The 27952-nt window shown below is 46.7% G+C and overlaps 1 protein-coding gene across 8 annotated transcripts in view; it reads left to right on the plus strand.

Annotated features, from left to right (window-relative positions):
- The window catches only part of ST6GAL1 (ST6 beta-galactoside alpha-2,6-sialyltransferase 1), a 45646-nt gene extending 17719 nt beyond the window's left edge, over positions 1-27927 (plus strand). For 6 of the 8 annotated variants that reach the window (XM_071437126.1, XM_071437124.1, XM_071437123.1 and 3 more), the window contains 6 exons: positions 11804-11929; positions 13036-13701; positions 17275-17372; positions 22170-22271; positions 23472-23646; positions 26486-27927. In XM_071437126.1, the coding sequence (XP_071293227.1) occupies positions 13077-13701; positions 17275-17372; positions 22170-22271; positions 23472-23646; positions 26486-26727 (1242 nt within the window). In that variant the 5' untranslated portion in view covers positions 11804-11929; positions 13036-13076 and the 3' untranslated portion in view covers positions 26728-27927. Of the gene's footprint in view, positions 1-8420; positions 8605-11803; positions 11930-13035; positions 13702-17274; positions 17373-22169; positions 22272-23471; positions 23647-23763; positions 25743-26485 lie in introns of those variants that run through there. The other 2 variants (XM_071437128.1, XM_071437129.1) reach the window with 2 other exon arrangements.
- Positions 27928-27952: the final 25 nt, after the last annotated feature.

The following is a 27952-nucleotide window of genomic DNA, read 5'->3' on the forward strand; positions in this document are numbered from 1 at the left end:
GTGGATCTGGGAGAGGTGGGGGAAAAACTGACCAAAACTGAAGAAAAGGGAGAGGGACTTCCAAGAAGGAAGGTTAGTGGAGGGTGAAGGTAGGATCTCACCAAGGCAGGAAGGCAGATTCTGGCTGCACTGTGGGGAAAGGCCACAGAAATTAGGGCATCCCCTTGTGCTGTGTGGATGCTGGAAGGGATGTGAGGGGCCTTAGGGGAAGATTTCCCAGGAGGAAGAAGAGAGTCCTGGAGATGCAGACAGTAGGAAAGCACCCAGTTTCTCGTGGCTAGCACCTCCAGCCTCCCTCCCCTGCTCCACGCAGCGCTGTGCATCCCTGGACTCTGAACGCAGCTCTTCACGAACCGCCATGCTTGGCAATGGGCGCTCAGCACCAGCGCTGCGGCTCGGCGGGGAGCGGGGCCCGGGGCCGGGCGGGGAGCGGGGAGCGGGGCCCGGGGCCGGGCGGGGAGCGGGGCCCGGGGCCGGGCGGGGAGCGGGGCCCGGGGCCGGGCGGGGAGCGGGGCCCGGGGCCGCTGCTCGGCGGGACCGGGCAGAGCAGAGCCCGGGGCTTTCATCTGCCCCGGCAGCAGCAGCAGCAGCGCCGTGGCCACGTCCAAGGCTCTGGAGGAGCCAGCGCCTCCAGATGAGTGTGTGGGGAATTTCTGCTCTGCTCCCCCGCTCTCACGCAAATGATTTTTCACCTCTTTAGACCGTAATCTGCCGAGATCTCTGAAAGAGCTCTGATGTTCAGTCAGCTTTTAAAGACCTCCTAAAAATAGCATGGGAGGTTTGCTGCAAGCACTGATGCTTCCCCTGTTTGAGATGCCTCCAGATAATGCTGTACAGAGATCCAGACAAGATAAAGAACCTATGAACTAGGGCTGGTTTACAATTTTTAGCCTTGTACTTTGGGGAAAATACCCTTAAATTGCTCTTCTAGCAGACTTCAGAAAATATTCATCAGGCTGATGCATTTTAACTAGTGATTTCTATACTTGTTACTTCAGAGTGAGGAAGAAAAATTCAGAGCTAATGCCATGTGAAAGTAATTTCCCTTGACAACATACAACTCTGGCCTATATGTGTGTTGGACAGCTTATGGAAAAGCTTTTATTTCTGAAATGTCACTGTATTATGAATGCATTATTTCTTAACTCAAAAATAGAGAAGGCTATATATGTAAATATATAAATATATATATAAATATATAAGTATAACATATATTCATTCCAAATCCAAGAGAGAGTATATGTTTCAGTGGCATAGAACCACTTTAGCTGAATTGGCCTGATTCTTCAAAAATAATTAGAAAAAAGCCCCAAACCAAAAAATAAAAAACCAAAACCATAAAAAGACCAGTGAAATGCAAATTAAAAGTCCTAAAATAGTTTATGACAACTTTTCTAGGCTGCTCTGCTGTTTTTCTTTGCTTTAATATTAAAGTGCTGTGGTTCTCCTTACATGAGGAGTTATTCTAACCAGCATACCCAGGTCTTGAGGATTCTCTGTCAGTTTAGCCTCAGGGGATACAGCATGAGGAGGGAGAAAAAATTGTATGCCTCTTGTTAGGAGATATCCAGGACTTCAGATACCTGTGTGAGCTTAAAACACAGTATGGTAGCAGGCAAGTTCCCATCCTGTTAACCTGGAGGGGAGTTTGTGGAGAGGAGAGTGAGGTACTTTGCTCTGAAAGATCCTTTTGGCAGGAAGAGGAAGGAAAGGGAAGATGAAGGGTTACCTGAGATCAGCTCCCATGTGAGCTTCCCATCTGAAGTGCCTAAAAACTTGTCTCTTAGCGGGATTTGTTTAAATAAAATTAATGAATAACTTTTAACCTGAAACTTGGTTGAGCCAGATCAAACTGTTTAATGTTCAGTGAACTTTATGCCCAGTACTTTTCCAGTTTGAGCTTGGATTGGATGTTCAGCAGCAAGGAGAAATGGCCTTGTGCAAGAGATGCCATCAGATCCTCTCCCAGTCCGGAACACTGTGGGATGTTGTGGCCCTGAGTGAGATCACTGCTGTTGGAAACACCCAGCAGCTCCTGCTCTAAAGCTGTTAGGCATGGTGTCCCCCCAGAGCGTCCTGGGAGTCACCCCAGCAGCTGGCAGCCACCACCAGCACGTGGAAAACCTCTGCTGGGTTTCTGCAGCCTCCTGGTCTGCACTGGGGTGCATCCATTCCAGGCATGACAGATGCCTGACTTCTGTGTCTGGGGAGAGTTCCCTTTCTCAAGGAGGAAGTCTGGTGTCTCTGTGGCCAGGTGGCACTGGGTGGCCAGAAGGAACTGGCTTGTGGGCAGGAGTCCAGCCCTTGGCAGCAACATCCTCCTCCCATCCCTCCTTCCTTGCATATCACATCCATCCTTCCAGCAAAGGGCTGCCTGGTTGTAGGAGAAGATGAGGACCTTTCATTGCTCTGGGAGGCTCAGAGGGCTTTTTTAAGTCTTGCAGCCTATTGGTGAGACCACAGAAATGTGTTGTACTAAAGGCAGTATGGGAGCCAGTATTGAATGGAGAAGGTAAAGTCTGCTGCCTCCTTTACTGCTTTAGGGAGTAACTTCTGTTTTTGTTGGAGTTATCTGTCTAGATCTCTGAGTCCCACGTACATAAAATGTCTTAAATACCAGAGGGCAGAAAGCTGCCTGCTTCAGGGGGTGGGGGAGTGGTTCAGATCCTTGGTGGGTCCATCCACTTGTCATCTGCAAGCTCTGCTGCCAGACTTGGTTCTGAAGTGCTGACTGTAGGAAGTGGGTGATGTGTTTGGGAGCAGGAGCTGGGTAGTGCTTTCCAGGCTTCACACCTGGTTTTCTGATGGAGAAGAAAGCAGACTAGAAACACTGGGAGGAGGTGATAAAAGACATTAAAGTGGCCTTCATTGCCTTCCTGGCCTCTCAGAACCCCAGTAAGCTTTACATGTGTTTCAAGCATGGTGTTTTCCTCCCTCCAGCAGCTGTGTAGACTTGTTATGTTTCAGACCAATTCATGCCATGCCCATAGCAGCACTGATCTGTCACTGGGATGTAAGTGGGGAAGAAAAAAGGGAATTCTTTGGCTGTGATGTGTGTGCACCATGGAGCTGCCAGATGGGTGGCATGCTCTTTTTGGGTGCTCACAGCTGCAGGTGGTGCTAGGCTTTGCCAGTCCTCCATCCCACCAAAGAGTGGGGATTGCACATCAGAGAGGCACCTCTTTGTTCCTGCTAAGTGTTCTCCATGCTGGATCCTTAAGTGGAGGCCATAATCTTGGGTTTGGGTAGGAGGTACTGCTGAACCTGCTTTTCTTTCCTAAGCATCTGGGAGGATGCTGAGGGAAGAAAATAGCAAAGAGGTTTCAAATGCAGGCTTTCTCAGGAAAGTTGCATTAATGTTTCCTGTTCTTCTAAATAGGTACATGAAACTTTGAGGGTGGAGGAGTGTCTTAAACTCTTTAAATGTCTTTGAATATGTCTAGGCATCTAATTTTGTGCTATGCATTTGTATTGCCTATGATTTATAAAATTGAATTGTATTTAGGCAAGGTTGCTTCCCTGGCAATATTTTTGTGGGCTTAATGACAGTAGATATATTTGAAAAGCTGATACAGGGGCACAGTGTTCCCAGACAAATGTGTTTGAAAAACAGGGCAGCACTTGCTGGTATTAATGAAGTTCAGCCACGCCAAGAGCTCCCTGTGTGAGGAGGATGACTTGATGTGCTTTGGCAGGAGATATTTGACATCTGCTGCTGCAGGCTCTCTGACTTTTGAGAGCCTGGCTGCTGCTCCAAGAACAAATGGCCCCCAGGATCGTGGGGTACACTGATTGCTGTGTGTCTGCTGCCTTGGCTGCTCTGCTGCAGCCTGACTCTGAGCTTGGGCCTGGGCTTGCTCCACAGCTTGAGTGGAGTTACACCTGGCTTTCCTCTGGTTCTTTCAGTCTCACTTGAACCAGTGGAAATGGTGATGTGAGGCAGAAGTGGTATCAATTAAGCTTTCCAATTGCTGTGGTTATGGAGACTAAAACTAATAGATTTTGATTTGTAGAAAAACATGGGGTTTTTTTCCTGCCTCTTTTCTTATCAGAGACAAAATAATTGCCTCTAATTTTGAAGTTTCCGTTTGTCCCCCCATGCCTCAAGTTCCTTGCATGGAAAGTAACTGCTTTGATTTTTGCTGGATAAATAATTGACCTGCTTGTTACATGTTTGTTTTTACAAATTCTCTGGTAGTTATTTCCTTTACTAGGTTCTAGTAGGTGTCCTTTCTAATGCTCTTTTAATTGCCTCTAGTTGCCTGTCTCTCAGGTCCTGCCTTTTTTTTTACCACCTGATACCTTTTGATAAACAGTCTTCACAGCTGTAGGTGTCTTTGCATTCTACAATGCAGATTTCTTAGTGAAAACCAATTTATTTTAAATGTAACACAGGAAGTGTTTTGCTTCACATAAAATAGTTTGACGAGGGCTTTCTGAAGTCAATGGTGAGAACTCACACTGCTTCCTTCTTCCAGTGAAGTTGGTGTGGTAGAACACTGCTGTTTGTTAAGTGCCAGCCCTGCCTTCCCCAGCAGGGATCAACTCTGGATGTGTAGAGGAGAAATCTTGGTATTGCTATTGGACTGAAAACCAGCATTGGTAGAGCCAGACTTGAGCAAGTTGATTTCACTTAGTGAAAGCCTGGGTCTGAAGTTAGATTGAATTAGACTTCTTTGAGCAAGTTGTAAAGAGTTCCTGCATTGTCCTTGAGTCCCCACCTGCAAAGGGCTGGTGTCAGATGTGTTATCCTCAGGGGTAGTGTCTGCAGCTGGCACACAGGGGATTTATTGTCCTGCTGCCATGGAACAGCAGTTTCATGTCTTGGCACGCAGTGATGTTTGCAGAGGTGTTAGTGCTGACCTGCCACACACTGGTAATTTCAAATAAAGGAGCATCCCTGTTCATTCTGAAGGATGAATGTCATAGAGGAACACGTGCTTGGGGGGAAGGATTAAAGGTGTAATGTTCCATGTAAAGTAAATAGCCACAAATCAGCAATTGCATCCTGCTCTTTAAAGCTGGGCAGGGTAGAGGGATTTTTGCTGTTAGCTTCAATATGGGAATGGCTGTGATAAAGCTGCCTACTGATGAAATCCTCACCTGTAAAGCCCTGACACTGGGGCTCTGGGTGCAGAAGAAAAAGCAGCATTTTCAGGAGTTGGTGCTGTTCATGCATGTATTTTCTCTCCAACTGGAGGTGAAATTGGCAGTTTTAGAAATGGAAAAGGTTTGTTGCTAAGAGGGGTCTCCAGGTATCTTGCTGAGTGAGACCCCCATGGGCATGGGTGAGTAACCCAGCAAAGAGGATGCTAAGCATGGTCCACTACATTCACTCTTTATTTGGCTCAGTATATTTCCTAACTGGAATCCATATTATCAGCCACTAAAAGCACCCTCTATAGCAAGACTAAAACATAAACCTTTAATTAGATGAAGTGCTGATAAATCTGATATCCTGGATTTATGTGGTGTCCTGTGGCTCAGAAAGCAGTTTTAACTTGTAATTATTATTATTATTATTATTATTATTATTTACTATTATTATTATTTAAAATACTTTCATGGTAAAACTCGAATATATGTATACCATGGTTAAGGTACTAGATCTATATAAAATACTCAGTATATAATTATTATATCTAAAAACGCTGCTGCCTTTTAATGAGGGCTGAAGGGGAGGCAGAGTGCTAGGCACAGCCACCCTCCAAAACCAACATGGCATGTAGAAAAGAGCAAGAATAAAGGGCTGACACAGTCAGAAATAAAGGCTTCTGACTTAAATTAAATCCCAATGTTTGTTGACATGTAAAACTGAAATGAAGCACATGCTTGAACTTACCCCTGTGCCTCCCCCCAGAATCTGCCTCTCCTGTTCTCTTGGGAGGATTTTTTTTCAGCTGTGACAGCAGCATATTTTCAATGGCACACACAGAGGTTTTTAAAGCAGGCAGGGCTAACTAAATGATTTATTTCATTACAGGTGACCTGTATAGCTCCTCAATGTATCACCTAAAATTTAACCTTGTTTCTCATGTAAAATGCTTTTTTTTTCCTTCACATCTCTATGTAAAGTGTCCTCATTTTCCTTTCTGTTTTGTTCTGTTTGGTGGCATTGGAAACGCCTAAATGTATGGCTCAACAGATGTTTTATTTTCACAGCACAGTGATATTTTGGAAAAAAACCAAGAATTGCTAGAAGCAAACCTTCCCTGTTTATGTATTTACAAAATCATAATACACACAGTTGAATTACCAGGCTGGACTAAACTTGGCTCCAGAGGGACAGACCTTGAGCTTGGAAAGTGTTTTATCACCTTTCACCTGCTGTATCCAGCACGTGGAAAGTGTAGCTTCTTCATTTGCAAAATGGCATGAGCATAGTTTGTTTATTACTGTTTAGGGTCCTGATAAATATTTTTTTCCTCAGGACAGGAATAGGGGATTTTAAGAGCAGATACAGTTTTGAGGTTACTTTTTGAATTCACATTTTTTTCTCATCTTAGCCTTCCTTAAGTATGCTGTTTTGAACAGAAGAATTCAAGCCATACATTTCCATGTCTTTCTTCTTTTCTACACACAAGGGAACTCATTCACCCTCTGGTACCAGCCACTGCTGTTTTCAGAGATGCTTTACAGTGGGTGTTGGGTGGAGGAAAGGGTTAACACTGAGAATGTATCAAAAAAAGAATAGGAAGGTGAAGTTAAATATAAAACCTTCATATAGGGCAGCATAAAAACATTCAAGAATACATCAGCAAAAGTTGGTAACAAAGCTTTCCTACTTTGTGGGCAGGCACAGCATAATTGTGGCTGCAGATGGATATGCCAAAATGAAGGAAATCTGGAAAGAAATGTAAATGCTCTGAGTTTAAATTTGAAATAGTTATCACATTATCTAAAAAGAAAAAAGATTGAGGAACAACTTGCCAAAGTGAAAAGCTTTTGTGCATCCATCAGAGAGAAGAAAACTGCAGCTGAATTATGTTGATGTATGAATGGCAAGATCAAGGAGAAGCGTGGTAGACCAGGTGGATGTGATTCCTGCATATCCTATAATCCCCAAGGGATTTAAATTAAATTAGAGGTTTTATTTACCATGGTTATATTTGAGGGACTGTGGTAGGATCCATTGCTTCAGACCAGTAAATGTAATTAAAATGACACCTGTAGAATATGTAAGACCTAATGATCATCATGTGTTTGCAGAAGGGTCACATTTCAAATCTATCTACATATTTCCATTTCCTCTTCTGTCACAGACATATTTTATGAGAAATCCTTTCCTTAGGATTTTTCCTCCTGAGAAGCTGAGAGGCCTCAGGAACAAAATGTAACCAATGGTTATCTGCTGCTGTGGAATGGAACAGGTGCATCTGGGATTGGGCTCATGTGGCTGTTTCTAATTAATGGCCAATCACACTCAGCTGGCTCAGACTCTGAGACACAAGCCTTTGTTATCATTCCTTCTTTTGCTATTCTTAGCTAACCTGCTGATGAAATCCTTTCTTCTATTCTTTTAGTATAGTTTTAATATCATATATATCATAAAATAATAAATCAAGCCTTCTGAAACATGGAGTCAGATCCTCGTCTCTTCCCTCATCCTCAGACCCCTGTGAACATGGTTACACTCTTCTGTCATTTTCAGAAGGTTGTGAACATGGAGAGAGGGAAACCTGGAATTTTCAAGGTTTTGGTGAGATTGCTCACCAAAGTTCAGAAAAGGCCACCCTAAGCTGTGGTGGGCTGAGAGGGTTCCTGTCCTGGGTTAGTGCTGCCTAGGAGGTAGGAAAGCAAGAGGTCAGGTTTCACAGCATCACAGAAGGCTCTCAGGGATTTTCTGGGATCCCCACTGGTGAATTCTGATAAGGGATCAGCAGAGGAGAGGAGGAAGGGGCTGAGTTCTGAGCTTGGCTGTCTTTGTCACCAGAGGGGCTGCTGGAAGCAGGGGAAGCCCTGAGCAGCTGCAGAGGGCTCTGGTGACCCTGGGGCAGCACAGGGGCAAGGGAAGCTTCTGCTAGCAGGGGGAAGAGAATGCTCTTTAAGGTGGGTTTATTCCTGCTCCAGGGGCAGCTTGCAAAATAACCTGAAGGGCATTGCAGATTGCGTAGAGATCAGGGCTCAGAAGTGGTCAGGAGGGGAAATGAAGGAAGGAAGTTTCACAAGGAGAACAAATCAGCCCCATTGTTGTGTTGCTGCTGGGCCATGTGGCGGGAGCGTGTTCAGCGGGGGTGCCTGCCCCGAGGGACGGTCACGCCCTGCTGCTGGCGCTGGGAGGCTGACCGAGAGCATCTGAGGGGTGGAAAAGGTGCTGAGCAAGGAGGAGCTGGAACCAGTGGGACAGAGGCTGGAAAAGCGAGAGAGGCGGGGTTGTCTGTGCCTGTGTGCAGCTGCGTGCAGAGTTCATTGCCTCAGGCTCTTAGGGAAATGTGAGCGGTTTCAAGAGCCAATTTAACAAATGTGCAGAGGATGGGCATCGGTACAGCTGATGACACAACTTTGGGGAAGCTGTGTGCATTTCCTGGAAGAAACATATTCATACCTTTGTCCATACTCGTGTGGTTTGTCTGTGTACCGGCTGTTGGGCGCAATAGGAAACAGGTACGGGCTGTTTGCTAACAAGTATCCTCACCTCATTTTTAGGGTAAATCTGCTGTGGGATGTGGAAATCAGGATTGCTGGATGTTCTCTGCTGTGCCATTGTTGGCTGTCCCTCCCTAGGCAGGCAGCAGCCTCTGGGACACCAGAGAAGCAGGATTTTCACACTCTTGTGTACTTTGCTGGTTTAAGACCTGAGAGCAGTGAGATAATTGGACAATAAAGTTTAAGAGTGTGTGGACAGAATGTGACTGCCTTGAAGATATCACGTCCCTCACTTGTTCTCTGCACAGGATTAATTTATCCTCAGAGGACTTGCTGTGTGGGCTTAACATGCCAGCCAGTGCTGTACACTACAGCTGTCACAGGTTCTGGATTTCAGGGTGGCAGCTATTTGTTTAAGTCTCAGCAGTGTCAGGTTCTGGGTTTCAAGGAGGCAGCTATTTGTTTAATTAGTTTTATTTGTATTTTTCTAGGTTTGGGGGATTTATTTTTTTTTGTCCTTTCTTTCCTCATACTCATAGCTGATACCTTGTGTTTTGTGTATGTGGCAAGCTTCCAACACCTTTGGAAAAGTACCTTTGTACTGACCACTACCAGACAGAAGTACACACAAGCAGCCACTTCTGGGCTATCCTACTTTGCCAGGAAGAGCAGATTCTTCTCTTCTCCACAACAGAGGTTTGGTATCAGAATGCTTGAGAGGGACCCCTTCTTAGGGCACTGCTTGCACAAATAAAATAAAATCCTATCATGTGAAGTTGTAGTAATAATTAAGCTGAATTGCAGAGTATCCATGGGGAACAGAAGGTATCTTGAAATGTTGTGGCTCTGCTAAAACATGTTTGCAGAGCCTATTTTGCCAGCTATAAAATCAAAGCAAACTAACTGTTCACATTGCAGTGGCGTGTGCAGTCAGAGGTGGGGATCATTTGTGCAGAAGATGAGCTCTCCAGGTGCCCTTGAGTGGCCTGGGAAGGAGAGGAGTTGTTGTGACTTGCTGGGCATCCTGAGCTGTGCACCACCACAGGGAGTGTCTCAGCAGGAACTTGCAGAGAGCTGTAAAGTTGTTCTACTGTAATGAACCTGCCACCCTTCTAGATGATTCAAGTGTGAGAAGCAAAAGCTGATGGGTACTGACATGTGCCTGCTGTCACCTCCACCTGGGAACTCCTCAGGAGATGTTTTTCAAGTCAAAAGCAGGGCAGAGTCCTTCAGGCCTGGAGCAAGGAGCTCTGCTCTGCAGGGTGGAAGGCTGCTGGGCACTCCCAGCAGTGCTGAGCCTCTGTCCCCCCTGCACAGGAAGGGGGAAGAAGTTTCTGGAAGTCAGATCCTTGCCTCTTGTAAAGGGATCCAGCGTGGATAAAGTCAGGCTGGAGCTGTGTGAAGCTCACAGGGAGGTGTCTCAGTTTGGCACTAAGCTGACACTGGAGAGCTCTGCTTTGGTGTTTCTCTGGGTTGGGAAAGCTTTGCTGTGTGTGTTAGCAGGCACAGAGGGCCTGCAAGGCCACCATGGTGCTCAGCAGCTTAAGGTAGGAAATGCCAAGTCATGATGACTGGACCTTAGAAGCCCCTCTCCCTGCCTTTGGACCCTTGCTTATCTCTCTGCAAGACTGTAGGTCCCTTTCCTTTGACCCTTACTATAGGACAGTCCCTAAAACCCCTGTGCCCTGTATAACGAGCTACTTTTACCCCGTTTGTTAGAAGATGCTGTCCCTGAGACCTTCGCAGAAGACCAGTCAAGGACACCTCTGTGGAACCTCACACAGGCTTCTCCTCTCTCTCCCTGCGTCTGCCAAAGGCTCTTAGCGAGCCGAGAGCTGAAATCACCTAATGAGCTGCTAATCACTAGAGCTGAAACCTCTCACGAGCTGTGGCTGGGAGCTGCTGGGCTGTGCCGAACAGGGCCGTGCTATCCAGGGCCGTGCTCTCCCGAGTGAAGTTCGTTGTGTGTGCTGTGCCAGCAGAGCCTGGCGGTGTGGAGGCGCCCAGCCCTGCTTTCCCCATCACACACGGCTGTGCAGGCAGCTGCCTCCACATGGTGCCTTTTGCTCTCTGTGACAGGCCCCGGGTGCGCTGTCCCTGGGGGTCCCAGCTGCAGAGGGGGTGGCAGGAGGCAGCAGGGAGAGGCTGAGAGCCCACAGCAGGACAGGGGCCATGAACAGCATGGGGAGCTTTACTCCTCACAGAACAGAGCATGGGGTGCTCTGCATCCCCTCCTGCTGCCCCACCTCTACAGACTGCTGTACTTCTGCTGGGTCAAAAACACTTCAGTGTGCCCTTCTAGTGCATTTGTACTTAAGGAAATGAAAATTTATACAGTCTGTCAAGGCAGAACAAATGACTTCAAGAAAAGTTGGAACTACTTGTGTTTCTTAGATCTTTTTGTTGCTGTTGTTTAAGAACTGGAACACAGCAATATTTGCTTTTTCATTGTGGAGTGCTCTATGAAAAATAATTTTGTTCCTTAATACAGTTAAAATATAAGTTTTCAGCATTAGGATGCTTTAATAATTTAGTATTTAGCCTTGTAAGGGAAAGCATTTGTAATTAAGTCATGTGTCATTGAATTGACTCAGACTTCCTGTAAAAGCAAGCTACTTTTTTTTTCTCGATTTCTCAGCTACTAGTGTCAAATCTGCCTTTCTCTTGCTGCATTTCCTTGGCAGAGTGAAACTGTAAAGTCTAAACCACATTTATCTATTTTCTGAAGACTTATGGATTAAGATATGTTTTTAAAATTAGCTTTCCACGTATCTTGTTCCAAAAGAGCAGGGAGTCTTCTCTGCAGGAGTGCCTGAATTACTCAAGGATAGGCAGTGAGATAGTTCCCTGGGAAAAGCAGCTTTTTCTTTTCCCCTGTTCGTTGTGTGAACTACCAGCATCAGGGTATTTCCTTGCTGTATTTTGGGTGTTTCCAGTGCTCAGGGTGGATCTGGTTGCTCTGTTGGGACCAGAGAGAAGGCAGCCTGTGAGTCTGCTCTAGCTGGGAGCAGATTTCAGACAAAGATGTCCATTTTGAGTGGGCATTTAGACATTTAAAATGCTTATGTGGTGTTTAATGTGTTTGCTGCTGTCCTTCCAGCGCTTGGCAACAGCTTCTTTGGGGCCATAGGGTTTACCTGAGGCAATACTTGCTGATCTCTAGAACTTTGAGGTTTTCCTTAATATGTTTTTCTTTTTTTCCCCTTCTTTTTTGCAGGTATTTCTTGAACTCTTCAGCACATCACAGAACTGTTGTTTTGGGATATCCTGCTTAAGCCCTTGGAGGAAAATCTGCCAACAGCCAAAAATGACTTGAGTTGGAGAGCTGCTGCTTTATCCCCAGGTAGTGTTTGCAGCTCAGTAACCTCTCAGCAGCCCAGCATCGCAGGGTTTGCTTTCTGCAGGTTACTCAGGGAGGAAGTTGCTGCTTGTGCCTCTCTGGGAACAGCTGTGACCTGCATGTGTTTGTTTCCTGAGGACAGCTGGAGCCTCCTTACTGTTCCTGTGCTTTTGGACATGTCTGGAGCAGCCATGTAGGAAAATGAGCAGCTGTGGTCCTGTGTGCTGCTTGTGAGGGGTTTATGCATCAGTGTATATTTTATACACCAGCCCCCCCCTCCAATAAATCAGCCTAGTTTGAGCTGCTTTTTGGGCAGTCATCCTATTGGATTCCCACTTTTCTGACATGATGGAGCTGGAGGTATGTGCTAGTGTGAGGCAGTGCAGAGGAGGACAGGCAGTGCTGTACAACAGCATCTGGCTTGGCTTTCTCCAGAGGTAACTTACCTGGAGTAATGTTCATCCAAGTGCATTTATGAGCCCAAACATGTCCCAAATTATATGTCCCAAAAATACTGGGGCTTAATTGGCTTCCCACAGGTATTCAGTGAGGTTTGATGTTGACAGTGCACTCAGCCCACTGCAGACTTGCAGCAGTTCCCTGCCAAGTCACCAAAGTACCAGGTTGGGGAAGCTCCTGGTGCTCATGAACTCAGAGCTTTTTTTTTTTTTCTTTCCAGTTCTATGCTTTATCATGTTCTTCATTAGTGGTAAAGCCTGTGGTCAAGCAAAAACTCACTTCTGGAAGTGCATTTGTTGGCATTTGGATGTTGACTGTCAGGATGGGAGATGAAGCAAAGTAATGTAGAGACTTACCCTGCTTGCTGGTATGACACTGGCAGTGTTAAATTTGGCTGTCACTTGTGGAAGGGAGTAGAAAAAAGGTTTGAGTGGCAGTGGCCTCAGGTCACCATTACATAGCATGTGATGGCTGATAGCCAGCTCAGGTCTTTGTTTTGGTGTTTGAGGTGGTAGACTTTGAAATGAGATCCTTGAACAGCCTGAAATTTTAGCATTACCCTGATGTTGTCTCTCTCCCCTCCACTGCATACAGATCTCCATGATTTTACCTGTGCCTGCAGCCCTGACTGAGCTGTTTCCTTTTCCCAGGGCCAGCTTCCAGTGTCCCATCTGGGGATGCACCGTGCACTATGGTTCACATCAATGTGTTGAAAAAGTTCATGTGTGTCCTTGTGGTGGTCCTGGTAGCACTGACAGTTTGCCTGTGGAGAGAAACCAGAAGAAGCTACTATGATCCTTTGAAGACCAGGAATGATGATTTGCAGGGGCACAGGAGCTTGGAGAAATGGAACACTGTTAAATCACAAGGCCTTTTCCATGAAGCAGCCAGTGAACTGGGGCAGGTATCCAAAATGTGGCTTGGTGCCCAAAACAAAGCAAAAGGCAGCACCTCTGAAACAGCTGAAAAGTCCAAGAAAGCAGCCTTTGGGAAGGTGTGGGATAAGGACAGCTCATCCAGAAATCTCATACCCAGGCTGCAGAAGGTCAGGAAAAACTACCTGGCCATGAACAAGTACAATGTGACTTACAGTGGGAAGAGGAATGCTAAGCTCAGCCCAGAGAAGCTGCTGTGCCAGCTGCGGGACAGAGTCAATGTGACCATGATCCAGAGGTCAGATGGGCCTTTTGGTACCTCTGAGTGGCTGCAGTACCTGCCAGGGAAGAGCCTCAGTGAAGCTGTGGGACAGCTGGGTCGCTGTGCTGTGGTGTCCTCAGCAGGCTCTCTGAAATCATCTCGCTTGGGACAAGAGATAGGTTGGTATCTTTCAGTTTGCATGAAGGCAAATTGCATTGTTTATCACTTGGGCTGAGTAGAAGGAACCTGCTGTCATGCTCTTACTGATAAATCTCTTTTTTAGAAAACCTAGAATGGAATAGGTGTTTAAAACAAAGGGTGTTTAAAACAAGTGGAAATGTTAAACTTCTAAAGTCAGTAAATATTTCAGCCTAGCTGGAGATGGGAGTAATAGGTAGCTCTATTCTAGCAAGTCCTTTTGATTTTTGTGATCCCATTGGCATCACTGGAGGGTCACATGAATATTGGATACCAGAGAGCAGTCTTGGTTTCTCAGGTGTTTATTTCTTGAGAGGGCTTGGGGTGGGTTGTGTAATGCTTACGGCACAGTCAGAAAAAATTCACATTGGAAGATATTTTCAGAGAAGAAAATGGTAAAGGGGAAAAACCCTTTAGACATAGCCTTGAGCAGTGTGTGTTGAGCTGAGGGCTGGGCACAGACAATCTTCAGAGGTCCCTTCCAGCCTCAGTGATTCTGTAATTCTTGCTCAGGGCTTTCCAAAAGTGGTACTGCTTCATTCTGAGCCATAAGGCAGCTGGCTGAATTTGAGTGGCCCAGAAGACCATCAAAAGGCTTTACAGGGATTTATCTCTTAGGAAAAGTTTGGTGATGCTTTGTAGTCTCATCTGACCATACTTACCTGAATTAAAGCATTAATTAATAATTGCTGAAGCTTTGGTCTTTTACTGTGAATTATAAAGAAACGTGTTTTGATGCCAAAGTGTTTTGTGTCTTTACAAAAGCAGCCTGCTGGGGAAACTCTTCAGTCAACTCAGGATTTTGTACCAGGCAGAAAATTCTCCAGAGCCTGCAGCTCCCTCAGCTTGCTTCATTTTTTGGTGTTTGGAGCTCAGTTAAGGTTCACACTTTGCTGAACTGTAGCTTCACTGAAGGAGAACTTTGAAGGTCTGGGAGTTTTCTCTCAAGTGGAAATTGTTTGCAGGCTTTGGTGTATTCATAAGTTGTTTGTTGGCTCAGATCCCTTTGGCCTGCACTAAGCTGTAAGTAGCCTTCATCTTCTGAAACAGGTAGATGGATAGATTTTAATGCATCATTCATGGACAACTTGGGCAAAACTGTCAGAATCATAGCCCCTCATGGGAGACAGTGTTGAGTACTTGCTCAGAAGTTCTCCCCCAGACTCCTCTGTGTCCACAGGCAGGTGAGCAGGAGCTAGAGTGAGGTTGAGCAGTTGGAAGTGTGTTAAAATGCTATAAATATGCAGTGAAGAACAGCATTGCCTCCTGGTACAAATTGCAGGTGGGAGTTGGTTGGTGCAATTGTTTCTGCCTCTTAGGAGTGTTTGAAGTGAGCTGGGTCAAGACTTGGGAAAGCAGTTCTTCCTTTTCCTCCAAGCACCTGTCTAGGTTGTTTGGGGGCCTCTTGGAGCTCAGAGCTGCAGGTTTGCACAGAAGTGACCTTCTGTTGAACAGCCTCCCCAGCTCAGGAGCCTTGTGCCCAGGGCTGCCTGTGTTGGGCTCCAGCATTGCTGCCAGTGCTTGTTCCTGTGGAAGGAGAGCCTCACAGGAGTGGGAGCTGATGTTCTGGAGGGTTGGAATGCAGTCCCTGCACCTCTGCATTGGGTATGGGAGCAGCCAAGTGGGATGGGCTTTGGCACAGACGTCAGACTGGCAAAGCCCTGTCATTGTTCCCACAGCCGCTCTCTGAGCCCTCCCCACACTGAAGCACTGGTTTGTTCCAGATCACAAGGGATGGATGCTGGGCAGGTCACTGTGTAGTGTGCCCGAGGCAAATGCCATTAACCCCTGCTGCTGTCCCTGCCCTGTGTTTCTTGTGTCTGGGTCACAAACTTCACCCTTCTGCTCAAGCAGTTAACTCTGCTGGTGCTTCTGCTGAGTTTGAGCACTTCCAGCCTTGAGCTAGGCAGGGGGAGAATTAAGAATTCAGGAGCATTCAGTGCACTTCTGTACAGTTTTCCCTGCTTTTTCCATGTAGGAAATGTTATGGTGGTGTTGGAGGAAGTTGTCTAAAAGGTACTAAATGAAGCTTCAAATGAAGTATTTGTGTAAATGAGCACAACTGATTGCTGAGTAATAACTCCATGAAATATTTGTTCTGTCTAATCATGTTAAGATAGCAAATGAGCAATTAAGTAAAGCAAAGGAGGCTGGCAGAGCAGCACAGGGTTGTAAACAGCCACCTTTTACTGGGCTCTTGGTATTACTGAAGGATATAAATTGCCACTGAAAAATCTGATGTGAGAGATACTGAGTATAGCACAAGCACCTGGGGACAGAGAGCCAGCTACTCTGCCTGAGCAGTCACTAAACACCCTTTAATGTGCAGAGAGCCAGCTACTCTGCCTGAGCAGTCACTGAACACCCTTTAATGTTCAAACTTGGGGCATAAGAATGCTTGGTGTCTGGCTGAAGTTACAGATGGGGCAATCATAGCCCTGGATTGCCTTAGTGCAAGGCAGGATGTGGAGCTAAGGGTCTGTAGTGGAAACCACAGAGCCATTTCTCAGCATGGAGACACTTTTTTCCAGAAACATCACCTTCCTTGGTTTTTGGATGGTGCTTTGGAAGGGCTCTTAAGAAGTCCCACTTGTCCAGGAGAATAAAGTTGAGAAATCAGTCTTTGCTGCCAGGGATTACTGATCCTCCAGCATTGCTTGTTAGAACACTCCCATTTTCAAGAAAATGATCTCAAAAAGACCCAGTTTGGACCAGGTGGGTCCTTCTGCCCTGGAGCTTGGCAGTTCCCACTTGCAGACCCTGCTGCAGGTGCTGTGTGTTGCAGTCATGTGTGCTCAGTGTGAATGCAGGAAAGTTCATCCTGCTTCCTTAACTCAGCCCCTCTGATCACAGGGAACCTTTCCTACCCAAATGCAGCCACAAGGCAGAGAGGAGCCAGGCTGACAAGCACAGCCTCCCTTGGTGTCACAGCAGCAGCCTGACTCCAGGATGTTACAGTGGCCTGGCTGGCTGTGCCAAGGCAGAGGAGGATGCTGGAGGAGTGCTGTGCTATCTTAAGAGATGATGCCAGCAGAGGAAAATGCAGTGAATCCCAAGGCATGTAAGAAGCTGTGTCTCTTGAAGGCACAGCAGTGGGAGGCATGCTGGCAGGCTGAGGACAGCTTGGCTTTCCATTGTGGTTGCTGTACATGTTTCTGGGGCTGGTCAAGCTCCAGGCTGAAAGAGAGGATGCTGGCTTGCTACTGCTTCCTAGTTTCTTGGTTTGCAGTCAGCCATGTGGTAAATTAATTGTGTCTTGGTCTGTCTCCTGGTAAAGTGTTTGGAAGGAGGAAGAGGGACAGCAAATGCTAGGGTTGTGCTCTCAACCTGGCAGTTGGTTGTAGTTTAAAAAAGTAGATTTTTAAAAGTGTATTGATCCTAAACTTTGACCCCACCTTCCTCCAAAGAGTCTGCCTTGCTACTTCTAGATGTTAGGTTGGAAGCCAGGGATTAACCAGCCTGTATTAGAAGTGCAGGTGAATAATGGCACTTGTTTGTGCTGTCACTCAATGCCATTTGCTGACTCACAGCTTTTCCCTGTGCTTGGCTTTCAGACAGCCACGACGCCGTCCTGCGCTTCAACGGGGCTCCTGTCAGGGGCTTCCAGGATGATGTGGGCCAGAAGACAACAATTCGTCTTGTCAACTCCCAGGTAGGTCTGAGGAGGGCGCCCCAAGCAGGCCAAGCGTGGCAGAGCTGTGTAGCTGCACTGTCTGGGAGCTGGGAAGAGCAGGGCTGTCCATCTGATTCTAGCACATGGCTGTAGGATGGGGATGGCTCTCCTTGGAACGGGGACAGTTGGTGAATCTGAGGTGACTGCAGTGGCACTGGCTACTGGCACTTGTGATTTCCAGCAGGCCAAGGTAATCTGTGTTTTGTCTTTGCTCAAAGGCTCTGTGTAGGCACAAGAAGGCCAGCTCCATGCTGCTGCTGTGTCTTTGGAGTGAGAGGCAGGAACAGCTCTGCCAGTGCAGGTCAGCAAGGAGAGGTGTGCCTGCCCCAGAGATGGGTATGAAGAACGTTGATGTGGCTTTGAATAAAAGAACAGTGTTTCTTCCCTGCCCAGAAAGGCTGCAGACTCTGTAGGTAACACATTAACCAGGGTTGCTACATGGCTGAAGGCACTTTACGAAGGACCCACCTGTAAATCTGTAGCCTGTGTACAGCCAGGAGAGGGATGGGCTCTGGTGGGTCCAGGACCTCATTGCAGAGCATGGCAAAAAGTGCCTTTAATGCAAGGCCTTGCTCACAGAGTTACATCTTCCCTGCCTCTGAGAGCTCCATGTAGGTACCAAGGTGTCCCTTTGCTGATTTTCTTTGGCCAGACTCTCCAGGGTTAGAGCCCTGTGCCACAGTGCATTAGCAGAGTCAGTCTGCCACTTGTCCAGCAATAGAGTGAGACCCTTGCTCTTGTAGGCACATCTCAGAGTGTTTGCACCTTTCCTCCACAGACCTGTCACCCTTCATGGTTGTCCTTTCTGGGGGGAGGAATCTTCAAGTGTAGACATGCAGAGAAAAGAGGAAATCACAGTAGGATGTGCTGGTGAGAGAATGGAGGAGGACTGAACAGGCCAGGAGTCACTTGGTTAAAGGACCTGGTGCAGCACTGAGTACAAGCATCTCCTCACCCCACGAGAGGAAGAGGAGGGGGAGGCTGTAGGCACATGAAGGCTGAGGGAACTGAGTGAGGGAGAGATGAGTGGCTGAAGTGTAGCTTTTGTAAGCCTGAACCAAAAAGGCAGTTCCTTTTCCTTACCCCAAAGGCAAGATTTGTAGGCCTGGAGTTTTCTCACCTGCCTCTGTGTGAGGAGTGCATGGATGCTGCTGTGTAACAAGGTTTGAAGTTCCTCAAAACAGCAGCAGGAGGTTGTCCATCCTCTTCAAAGGCAAGAAGACAGAGCTAATGTGTAACCAGCTTGCCTCCTTCATTTTGTGTGTCTTTTAAAAGATATTCTTGCTTCTTGTGTGAATGTTTTTGCTACCTCTTTCAGCTCTTGGGCCACTCTTCACTTACTGCTGTGCTCTTTGCTGTTGCTTGCTGCATCTCAGTTCCTGTGCATTAAACCCCCAGTCAGAAGGGTGACAGTTTGTCCTTTCTGAACCAGTCTGGTTTGAGCAGACAGATCTGGCTGCTGAATCCTGTGCCCTGTTTGACATTTTTCTTTTTTTTTTTTTTATCTTTCCTGTCTCTGTGTATTTTTCTGATGTCAGATAGGTGTTATCACTTAAGCAAACTTTCTTTGGAGGATGTGCTCATGGCCAAGCTTACAGTGCATGACCTATGTGCTGTCAGTGTTATCTGCTCAGGGAGGAGGGTAACCCTGTGCTTGTACAGCTATGATAGGACTCTCCATGTGGATTCTCCTGCTTTGGACCAAGTGGAGTTACAGCCACGTCATTCCAGTGCTTGTGTTCTCCATGAGATCAGCCTGCAGTCATGGCTGGTGTTCTCTCTGAGTGGAGACCCCAGCTCAGGAAACTTCCCTTGCAGGGAGAACAATATTGCTGCAGTTTTTAGAGGCTGAAGTTGACTCAAAAGGCAGCATTGGTCTGGCTGCTGACCAGGGAAAAAGATGTTTTCCATGTGTGTAGTGCAGGAGTCTCTCATCTGGGGTTTCTGAACTGAGCAGCTCTGACTGCACTTTAACTTCAGAGAGCATTGGATTGGAAGCCTGAGTTTTTACATGTTTTTATTTGCACTTTGAATGGTTCAGTGCTGTTTTCAGTCTTGGTGACATCAGTTAAACCTTCTTGTTAGTGGGGTGGCCTGATCACATTATCCTTTTAGCTTTCTGCAGGAGCTGTGCCTTATCTTGCCTTGCCCAGAGCTCTTACAAACATCAGGTACTGGACAAGCTCTAATTTGTTCTTGTTCTGGGCTGGCTTTTCTTGTGTTGTAACTGAGAAAAGGGATGGGTTTGGGGCTTGGCTGCTTTTATTTTGGCTCTTACTGCTGACCAACCTGTCTGCTGCCAAAGTGAAGGAAATGGGATCTCCTAAATCTGATCTGTCAAAGCTGGTCTGTATTGAGTAATATCCCTTTGGCACACATAGCCAGTGGCCCTGAGTTTCTTAATAATTATTTTAAGATAATTTTCTCTTAATTTTCTGGCCAGTCTCTAGGGCATACATGGGGGCAGAAGTGTTTAAGAGTAGAGTGGAGTTTCTTGTACATCTGTGTGCATAGGGAAAGATTAATGGATTGGTACTGACAAGAAGGCAAGAAATTTGGGAACTCCAAATCTGAGAATATGTTTGCAGGCCCACAAGCTTCATAGTTGTTCTAAATAAAGAATTTATTTAATATTGCCTCATTTATTTTCTCAGGCCTTGACTGGTTCATCAGTACTGCTGCTTTTTGAATGGCATGTTTTCCTGCAGTCTGACACAAAGCATTGATTTGCCCTGGGAAAGCAGTCACATCTTGCAAAAACAAGGGCAGAAGTACATGTGAGGGGGTGCCAGTGTCATGCTGGAGGACACAGCTCCTTTCTGCAGAGCTGACCAAGGGCCACAGCACCTTGTTCTTCCCAGCCCTTGTTTCCAGTTCTCCTGGGCTGGCTTCTTGCTGTCACAGAGAGCACTCTCTGCTTTGGCTGCCTTTGCTGTTATTGGCACTGACAGTCTGCAGGGAGGAAGAGAAAGGAGATAGCACATCAGTGGAATGGAGGAAGGCTGTGGTGGGAAAGGAGAGCATGTTTACATTGCAGGACGTTGACTGCTGCTAGCAGGAAAGAAGGAAATCATTGTGATGTGGCCAGTAAATGTACTAAGAGGATAGAGACTGTATTACCAAGATCCTGTTACACAGGGAACTGGCTAAAGAAGGAACCAGAAAACCAGTAGATCACTTGATTAATTAGGATCAAAAATCTGGGTAGGACAAGTCAGTCATGTAGTAATTTAAATAATTTTACTACTTAGAAAGAATCAGTCACTGTTAAACAACAAATGGACACTGAGGGTAAATGGGGAGCCAGATCCCTTCAGCAGACAGGTTCAGTGACTGATAGCTAGCAGGGAGTGCCCAGAGCCAGCTCCAGTGTGTGGGAGCACACAGCCAACAGTGGCTGTGGAGGTGCTCCCCACCTGGTTTCTTGTCCCTTTGCTTTTGTGCCTGTCACAGCTCTCTCAGGGTTTGTGTACCTTTGCCAACACTCATGGCTATGGAAACAATGAGATGAAAATAAAGTGCACGTGCTCCATCCCACCTGTGGCCAGCTGAGGGGATGGCTGGTGCCAGCTGCTGTGCCCCTTTTTGCCCCTGGTGTCCACACCTGCAGCACTGCACACTCCAGCTCTCAGTGACCTAGATAGTTTAGCTACTGTAAGGAAATTAAACCAGGCAGTGCATGTGGTCAAGGCCAAGGCCTAATCCTATAGAGTTAAAAACAGATGTGAGGAAACTTTTTGCTTTTGGAATAATTCCCATCTGGGCTGGCTGCAGCATCCTTGTACTCTGGTTATTGGGGACAGCCATGCAGGCAGCCAGCTGCTGAGGCAGCCAGGATGCTCAAGGACTAATTGGCTAGCTCATAATTAGATCTGTGGAGAAAATCAGGACAAATGGAAGCTCATTTGTATGATTTATGATTTCAGTGTTTATGAGCTGTGCCCATACAGGTTATGGCTTTGGGTGGGTGGGGAGGACAGGAGATGAATTGTTTGATTAGGATTGTTTTCTTTCTGCTGCAAACCTGGGTTGCCCTTGGGTGTCCCAAGCAGTGGTGGTTATGTCTCTCTATGTATAGAGAGAGCTCTGTTTGAAGCTTTCCTTCTCATTGCTGCTCTCAAGAAATTCCAACCTCCCCTGCCTGAGCCATCCCCTCCCTGCTCTTCAGAGGCAATGAGGGGCTTGGCATGAGGCAGGATTGGCTGGGGATGCTGTAGTCTCTCATCTCTTGCACTGATGGTCTCAGCAGGCTGAGCACTGGCTGCCAGGGTTCCTGTTGCTGGGGGAAACCACCCACCTGCAGGCCTTTTTTGGGTAAAATGAAGGCTCTTGATGGATCCAACAGTGGATTTGCATTAGGCTCTGCCTGGACTGGCAGCAGCTGCTGTTGTGCTGGGATCCTCACACAGCCTGGGTCACTCTGCAGCTCCTGTCCTTGGTGTGTTACTGGAGATGGATGGATGGATGGATGGATGGATGGATGGATGGATGGATGGATGGATGGATGGATGGATGGATGGATGGATGGATGGGAAACCTTGGGAAGCATTGTGGCAGCTTCTCCTGTGACTCTCCACCAAGTCCTTTGCTGCTAGGCAGGACTGGCCTGGGTGTTGGAAGGGCATTGCTGGGGCTGTGTCCTTGCTGCACACAGGGGGCCATGCTCAGTGACCAGCAGTGGGGTGGCTCTGGCCATTTTCAGGTGTTTTATTGCTTGGCTGCCTGCTAATTCTGATAGTATACTGCATCTCAATGTATCTGTTGTTGTTTTCCAAGCTTGTCACTGTTGAAGAGCAGCAGTTCCTGAGGGAACCATTATATAACACTGGAATCTTAATTGTCTGGGATCCAGCACCATATCATGCAGAAATTCATGAGGTAAGGCTGAGGTTTTTTGTAAATAAAATCAGATTCACATGCTTTGAAGTGCTTCTGTTAAACCACTTCCTCCTAATGTGCAATCACTCATTCCAAGGCCTTTCTTGTTTGCCTTTTTGTTTTATGGATATATCTGTGTGTACTTTTGTGAGCACCCCATGGCTGAGTGCTCCTAAGAAAACTCTTGCCTGCTTCTGATCCCTGTGAAGGGCCTCAGGCCAAGAATAATGGGTCACCACCTTTACTTTCCCATGGGCTGATGGCACAGGGAGGAGGTCACTGCTGGCTGCAGCAGGTGTCTCATTACAGGATGATTTCCTCTCTCTGACAGTTAATCTAAGATTTGCTGGTGGTTGATGCTTGGCTATTTCAAGCAGCAGTCAGCCATGGGATATACTTGATGCATTATGAATGGATTGGGAAATCCTCTGAAGGTCTGTGTCAGCTTTCACCTGTGGGTGTGCAATCCCCTTGGCAATTCACTTTTGATTTTGAGTACAAAAAAGCATTGTTTGATATGTGATGAGCTCTGGAAGCTCACAGTCAAAGCAGGTAGGAGTGAATAGTCCATTCTTTACTTTTATTTTAAATTCTGGCTGTAACTGAGAGGTCTTTGCATTCTTTCTTTGGTCTCCATTTCATATTTTCTTACTGATATTTATTTCTGTGCCTGGTCCCACAGCTCCAGGAGGCATAAGGGGCTATGGACAGCATGTTTAAGAGTCAGTAAAACCAGGATGGGCTATTTCTAACATTGGGAAAAAAAAATCTCAAAATTACTTTAGGAAAATGTAAACCATTCCTAGTTTTTACTGAAAGGGGAAATTTAAGGGTGCAAATCAGCTTAGCCTGGTTCAGGAAGCTGAGCTGGGAGCACTTACCTGCAGAATATGCTGCTTGGTATTGCACTGTGGAGAAGGGTCTGGGTCTGGAACATTTAAGGCAGAGTTCTCAACATTGTCTGCTGTTGGGGAGTGCAAAATGAAATTACAAAACTGAATTACCATTCATTGAGATTTGGGGTTTCCCTGCTCTATTTACTGAGTCAGCTCACCACAGTGACCCAAGGGGACAGTGAGTGAGGGTGTGTGGCAGGATCTTCTTCCCCAGCAGCAGCAGGTTCACTCATCCTTGTTTCCTGTTGCTTACAGTAGAGTGGGCCAGAAATCAAGAATCTGACCTCCTGTTTCTGTTTTGCAGTGGTACAGAAAACCAGATTACAACTTTTTTGAAAGCTATAAGGCGTATCGTAGAGCACATCCAGAGCAGCCCTTCTACATCCTGAATCCCAAAATGCAGTGGCAACTCTGGGACATTCTGCAGGAGAATTCCCTGGAGCATATTCAGCCTAATCCACCATCATCAGGAATGCTTGGTAAGATAATTGCCCTCTAAACTTCTGGTTCAGTTTGCAGGCAGGAACTCTCCAAGATGCCTTCTTGGAGAGTTCCTGCCTGCAAATTTATGGTGCTTATCAGAGTTGTTTTTACAGTATTTGTCCTGTGCCAAAATTTAAGCTTCCTGTCTTGAGAGCAGCAGCTCAGTTGTATTAAAGTAAGTGGTTTGCAGCACCCCTCTGAAACAGCAGGCACAAACATGGCCCAGTTCCAGGTGGAAACAGGAGAGCAGGCTGCAACACTGGGACAGTCTCTAGGATTTGTAGCTTCTAGTGCCAGAGCACTTCCCACAGAGTGCAAGAGGAAGGATGTGTTTCCTGCAGGCTCAGATCTGCTCAGGCAAATAAATCTGATTACTGTAAATTAATTCTAAGGGTGTGCCTGTTTCTTTTCCATATATTATTTATATATAAATATACATGTGTGTATGTGTATAAAGACTTACTGGGGGTCTGTGGAAGGTCAGACTGAATAGTTGCCCTGAAAAGGTCAGTGATATGCTCTCCTCAGCAAAGCAGCTCCTTTTTACATTCTGCTGTTGCAAACATTTTCCTGCTTGGTGGAGAGCAGCTCTCATGACCAGCTGAATGAAAAGGAGTGAACCTCTGGGGAAGCTGCCATGTATTTGAAATCACAGCATAGATGTAGAGTCTTGTTTGCCACAGACTGTCCAACTGCTGTGCTTCCACCCTTTGTCTGCTCCCACCTCTGTTCATCACTGCTGGGGCAGAGGCATTTTCTGTCTCTGTGTAAACAGAGCTGCTTTATGATTTTGCCAGGCCCAGCACCTATTAAATCACTGCATCATTGCTTGGATGTGTGTAGAGCAGCTGTGTAACAGCACAGTCAGTGACTTCAGCAGCAGAATTGTTAACTGGAGTTATGGGCTTGAAGACACACATGTAAACAGCAATTCCTCCAGGGCTTAGCTTTGGGCCAAATCCTCTTGCTTTTTGCTTTGTAAAGCAAATCACCTTGCCAAATTCAAGGGCATAGATGAGCTCCAGTTTCCACCTCTGTGTTCCCTGGAAGTCCTGAGTGTGATGGAAATTTTTCATTTGAAAAGGTGGATGAAGACATGTTCAAAATCTACTTTAGGTTCTTTTAATGTCTTACAGTTCCTCATGGTCCCTGCTGTCTCAGATACTGCATGAATTTTCTGTGATGTTACACACTGATTCAGTTTCTCTGCTGTATTCTTGCTATTTCTTGCAAGAAAGAAGAAAAGTAGCTGGTAACTGTGGCTTCCATCTGATCTGGCTGTGCCCAGCACTGCCTGGTGTGATGTCCTCGGGTGACAAGACACAGGAGGGCAGCACTGCTCTGCTCCAGGAGCCTGAAGAGCAGAGGCTGCTCAGTCTCCGAGCATCTCCCAGCACAGGCCCTTCCATGTTCCCTGCACTCACGAGAGGCAGCTGGGACAAATGTGAAGGTCTCATCTCTGCCTATCCAGGAGGTTTGAGATGGGCTGTTCGGATCAGCTAATTACAGTGCACGCTTGGCAGACACCCAGGTTTCCATGAAGGTCACAGATAATGGTAGCACTCTTAAAAATTGTCCTTTTGGCATGGCTGTCAGTGTAAACAATCAGCTGAAATCACCTTGATCATACACTTGGCAAGGGAGGGCTTCAGAAAAGAGCCCTGTCTGGCCAGACTTGTTCCCTGCCCCTGTGCTCTGAATGTTAATAATGGAAACCCTTCCCCTTTGTCCTGGTTCAGGGCAAATTTTGGAGAGAACCCCCAAAGAGGCTCCTCTAGGAAAGCAGATTCAATCGGCCCTTCCCGCCAACCAGTTTGGGAGAAAATATCTCCTTGGAGAAAAGTGGAAAAAACCTGTTTATTAAACAATAAAACCTAAACAATATCAAACAATAAAACCCCTTGTTGCTCCAAAAGAGATGACAAACTGAGAAAGTCCCTCCCCAGGTTGCAGCTCAGCTCACTCAGTCTCTGGTCAGTCCCTCAGTGCAGGAAATGTCACAGGCCAGGCCCAGCCCGGTGGCCACAGGTGGAGCTGCCTGTGCTCTGCTGGGTGTTCAGTCCAGAGCAGGTTTGAACAGCTCCAAAGAAAAGGGAAAAAAACCCCACAGTCCAGGGAACTTCTTTGCCTCAGCAAGCTACAACTAACTAAAGCAAAGGAGAGCCCTGTCCTGCTGTCTGTCCATCCACAGACAGCACAGTGCAGGAGCAGGAATGTGGAGGAGTGAGTGCAGAAAACAAACTGCTGCTTCTCTCTCCCCTTCACTCTCTGGAACAAGTCCTAAAGGTGCAAAACTTATTATTCAGCATAAACAGAACAGACAACTGGGGCTAAAAGCATCATATAGTTATGCCAGGACACTCTTGGAGCTGCCTGCTCCTTGCTGGCTGCCTGTCCCTCTGGAGTGTTTCTTGCTGTCTCAGGTGTGACTGGGGTTAATAACAGAAGCCCTTCCCCTTGGAGCTGCCTGTCCCTCTGGAGTGTTTCATGCTGTCTCTGGTGTGACTGGGGTTAATAACAGAAACCCTTCCCCTTGGAGCTGCCTGTCCCTCTGGAGTGTTTCATGCTGTCTCTGGTGTGACTGGGGTTAATGACAAAATCCCTGCCCCTTGGAGCTGCCTGTCCCTCTGGAGTGTTGAATGCTGTCTCAGGTGTGACTGGGGTTAATAACAGAAGCCCTTCCTCTTGGAGCTGCCTGTCCCTCTGGAGTGTTGAATGCTGTCTCAGGTGTGACTGGGGTTAATAACAGAAGCCCTTTCCCTTGGAGCTGCCTGTCCCTCTGGAGTGTTTCTTGCTGTCTCAGGTGTGACTGGGGTGCTGCTCTCTGTCCCCCAGGCATTGTGCTCATGATGACGCTGTGTGACCAGGTGGACGTGTACGAGTTCCTCCCTTCCAAGAGGCAGACAGACATCTGCCACTACTACCAGAAGTTCCACGACCACGCCTGCACCATGGGAGCCTACCACCCCCTCCTGTTTGAGAAGAACCTGGTGAAGCACATGAACCAGGGCACAGATGAGGACATCTACACTCATGGCAAAGTCACCCTGCCTGGCTTCCGCAAAGTGCAGTGCTGACAGATTGGTTTTACTGGGTTTAGTTTTCCTTGACTTTCAAAGCACTTTTTAAATCAGGGTTGTCAGATTTGTTAGGTCTAAGCACTGGTGTGTTTTGACAGCTCTTCCACGTAGCAAGGCTTGCTCTTAGGACTTTGTTGACCGACTCTGAGCTGTAAGGCTCTCTGTGGTACAGCCACTGAGCTGCATGAGTCACTGCAATAAATGGACTCTCAGTGGAGCCAGGCTCTTGCAGCACGTGGACACCTCTGGCTTCATCTCAGCTGATGACAGGGTAGGGGAGGCACAGGAGAGGCTTTCTAAGCAGAGATTGCACAAGTCAGGATCATACAGTGAACATAGTTCGGTTTGCTTCAAAGGGATTGTGACAGCCAAAAACCTGGGCCATTGGGAAACATGAAAAATTGTTTAATATTTGTTCCCATAGTCAGGGGCTCTTCAGATTAGGGATGATTTATGGAAACGCTGTCAAGCTGTGTAATGATAAGTGACACTTCTAATCCAAAATATTTGATTTTATAAACAGTCTGTGAACTTCCTTGCAAATTGTAAGACTTCTGAAACCACTCAGGTGACATTTTTGGCAAAGGAAGAGGAAAGCAATTCATAATTCAGTGAATCTTGCAAGACTTTTTAATCTTTCTTTTTTAATAATTTAAAATAAATTTTAGTAATCATTTACTTTTCCAGTACAGTGCTGGGCTTGGTACAGAAGAACCCTTATGATCAGAAAGGTTTTGGGAAGATGCTCCAAGGCACAAATGGGAGAACACACTGGAAGTCGGTGCCTTTTTCAAGCTCTCTGCTGCTCTACCTTTGCAATTGTTGAATTACTTGCTGTACCCATTAACACAAACACCACAGAGCTGCTGCTAGATGAGTTCCAGCCCTCTGCAGGCCAACAGAGGGGATGTTTTGACTGCTGTGTGCTTTTCTGCATAGGTGGGGAGCAGGTTTGCCACTTCCATGCTTCAGGAGTGGTGGGGGGGGAGAGCATGCTCTGCTTCTCATGCTGAAACACAGGCAGAGTGGAGAAGGGCAGCTGCTTCTGCTCCAGGGACTCCTGTGGAGCAAGGTGGAAGGGATAGCTCTGCAATCTCAGGGTGTTGGTGAGAACACCTTCCTGTCTTCTGTACTCGTGTGTTTCATCAGGTCTGTAAAGAAAGCTTTCTCCTGTTTTGAATAAATCCTGTGAAGTCATTGGCCTGGTTTTGGTGAGTGTTAA

Source organism: Agelaius tricolor, unplaced genomic scaffold (genome assembly GCF_023055355.1).
Source record: "Agelaius tricolor isolate 1412-34295 unplaced genomic scaffold, bAgeTri1.0.p SCAF_12, whole genome shotgun sequence".
NCBI classification, from domain to species: Eukaryota; Metazoa; Chordata; class Aves; order Passeriformes; family Icteridae; genus Agelaius; species Agelaius tricolor.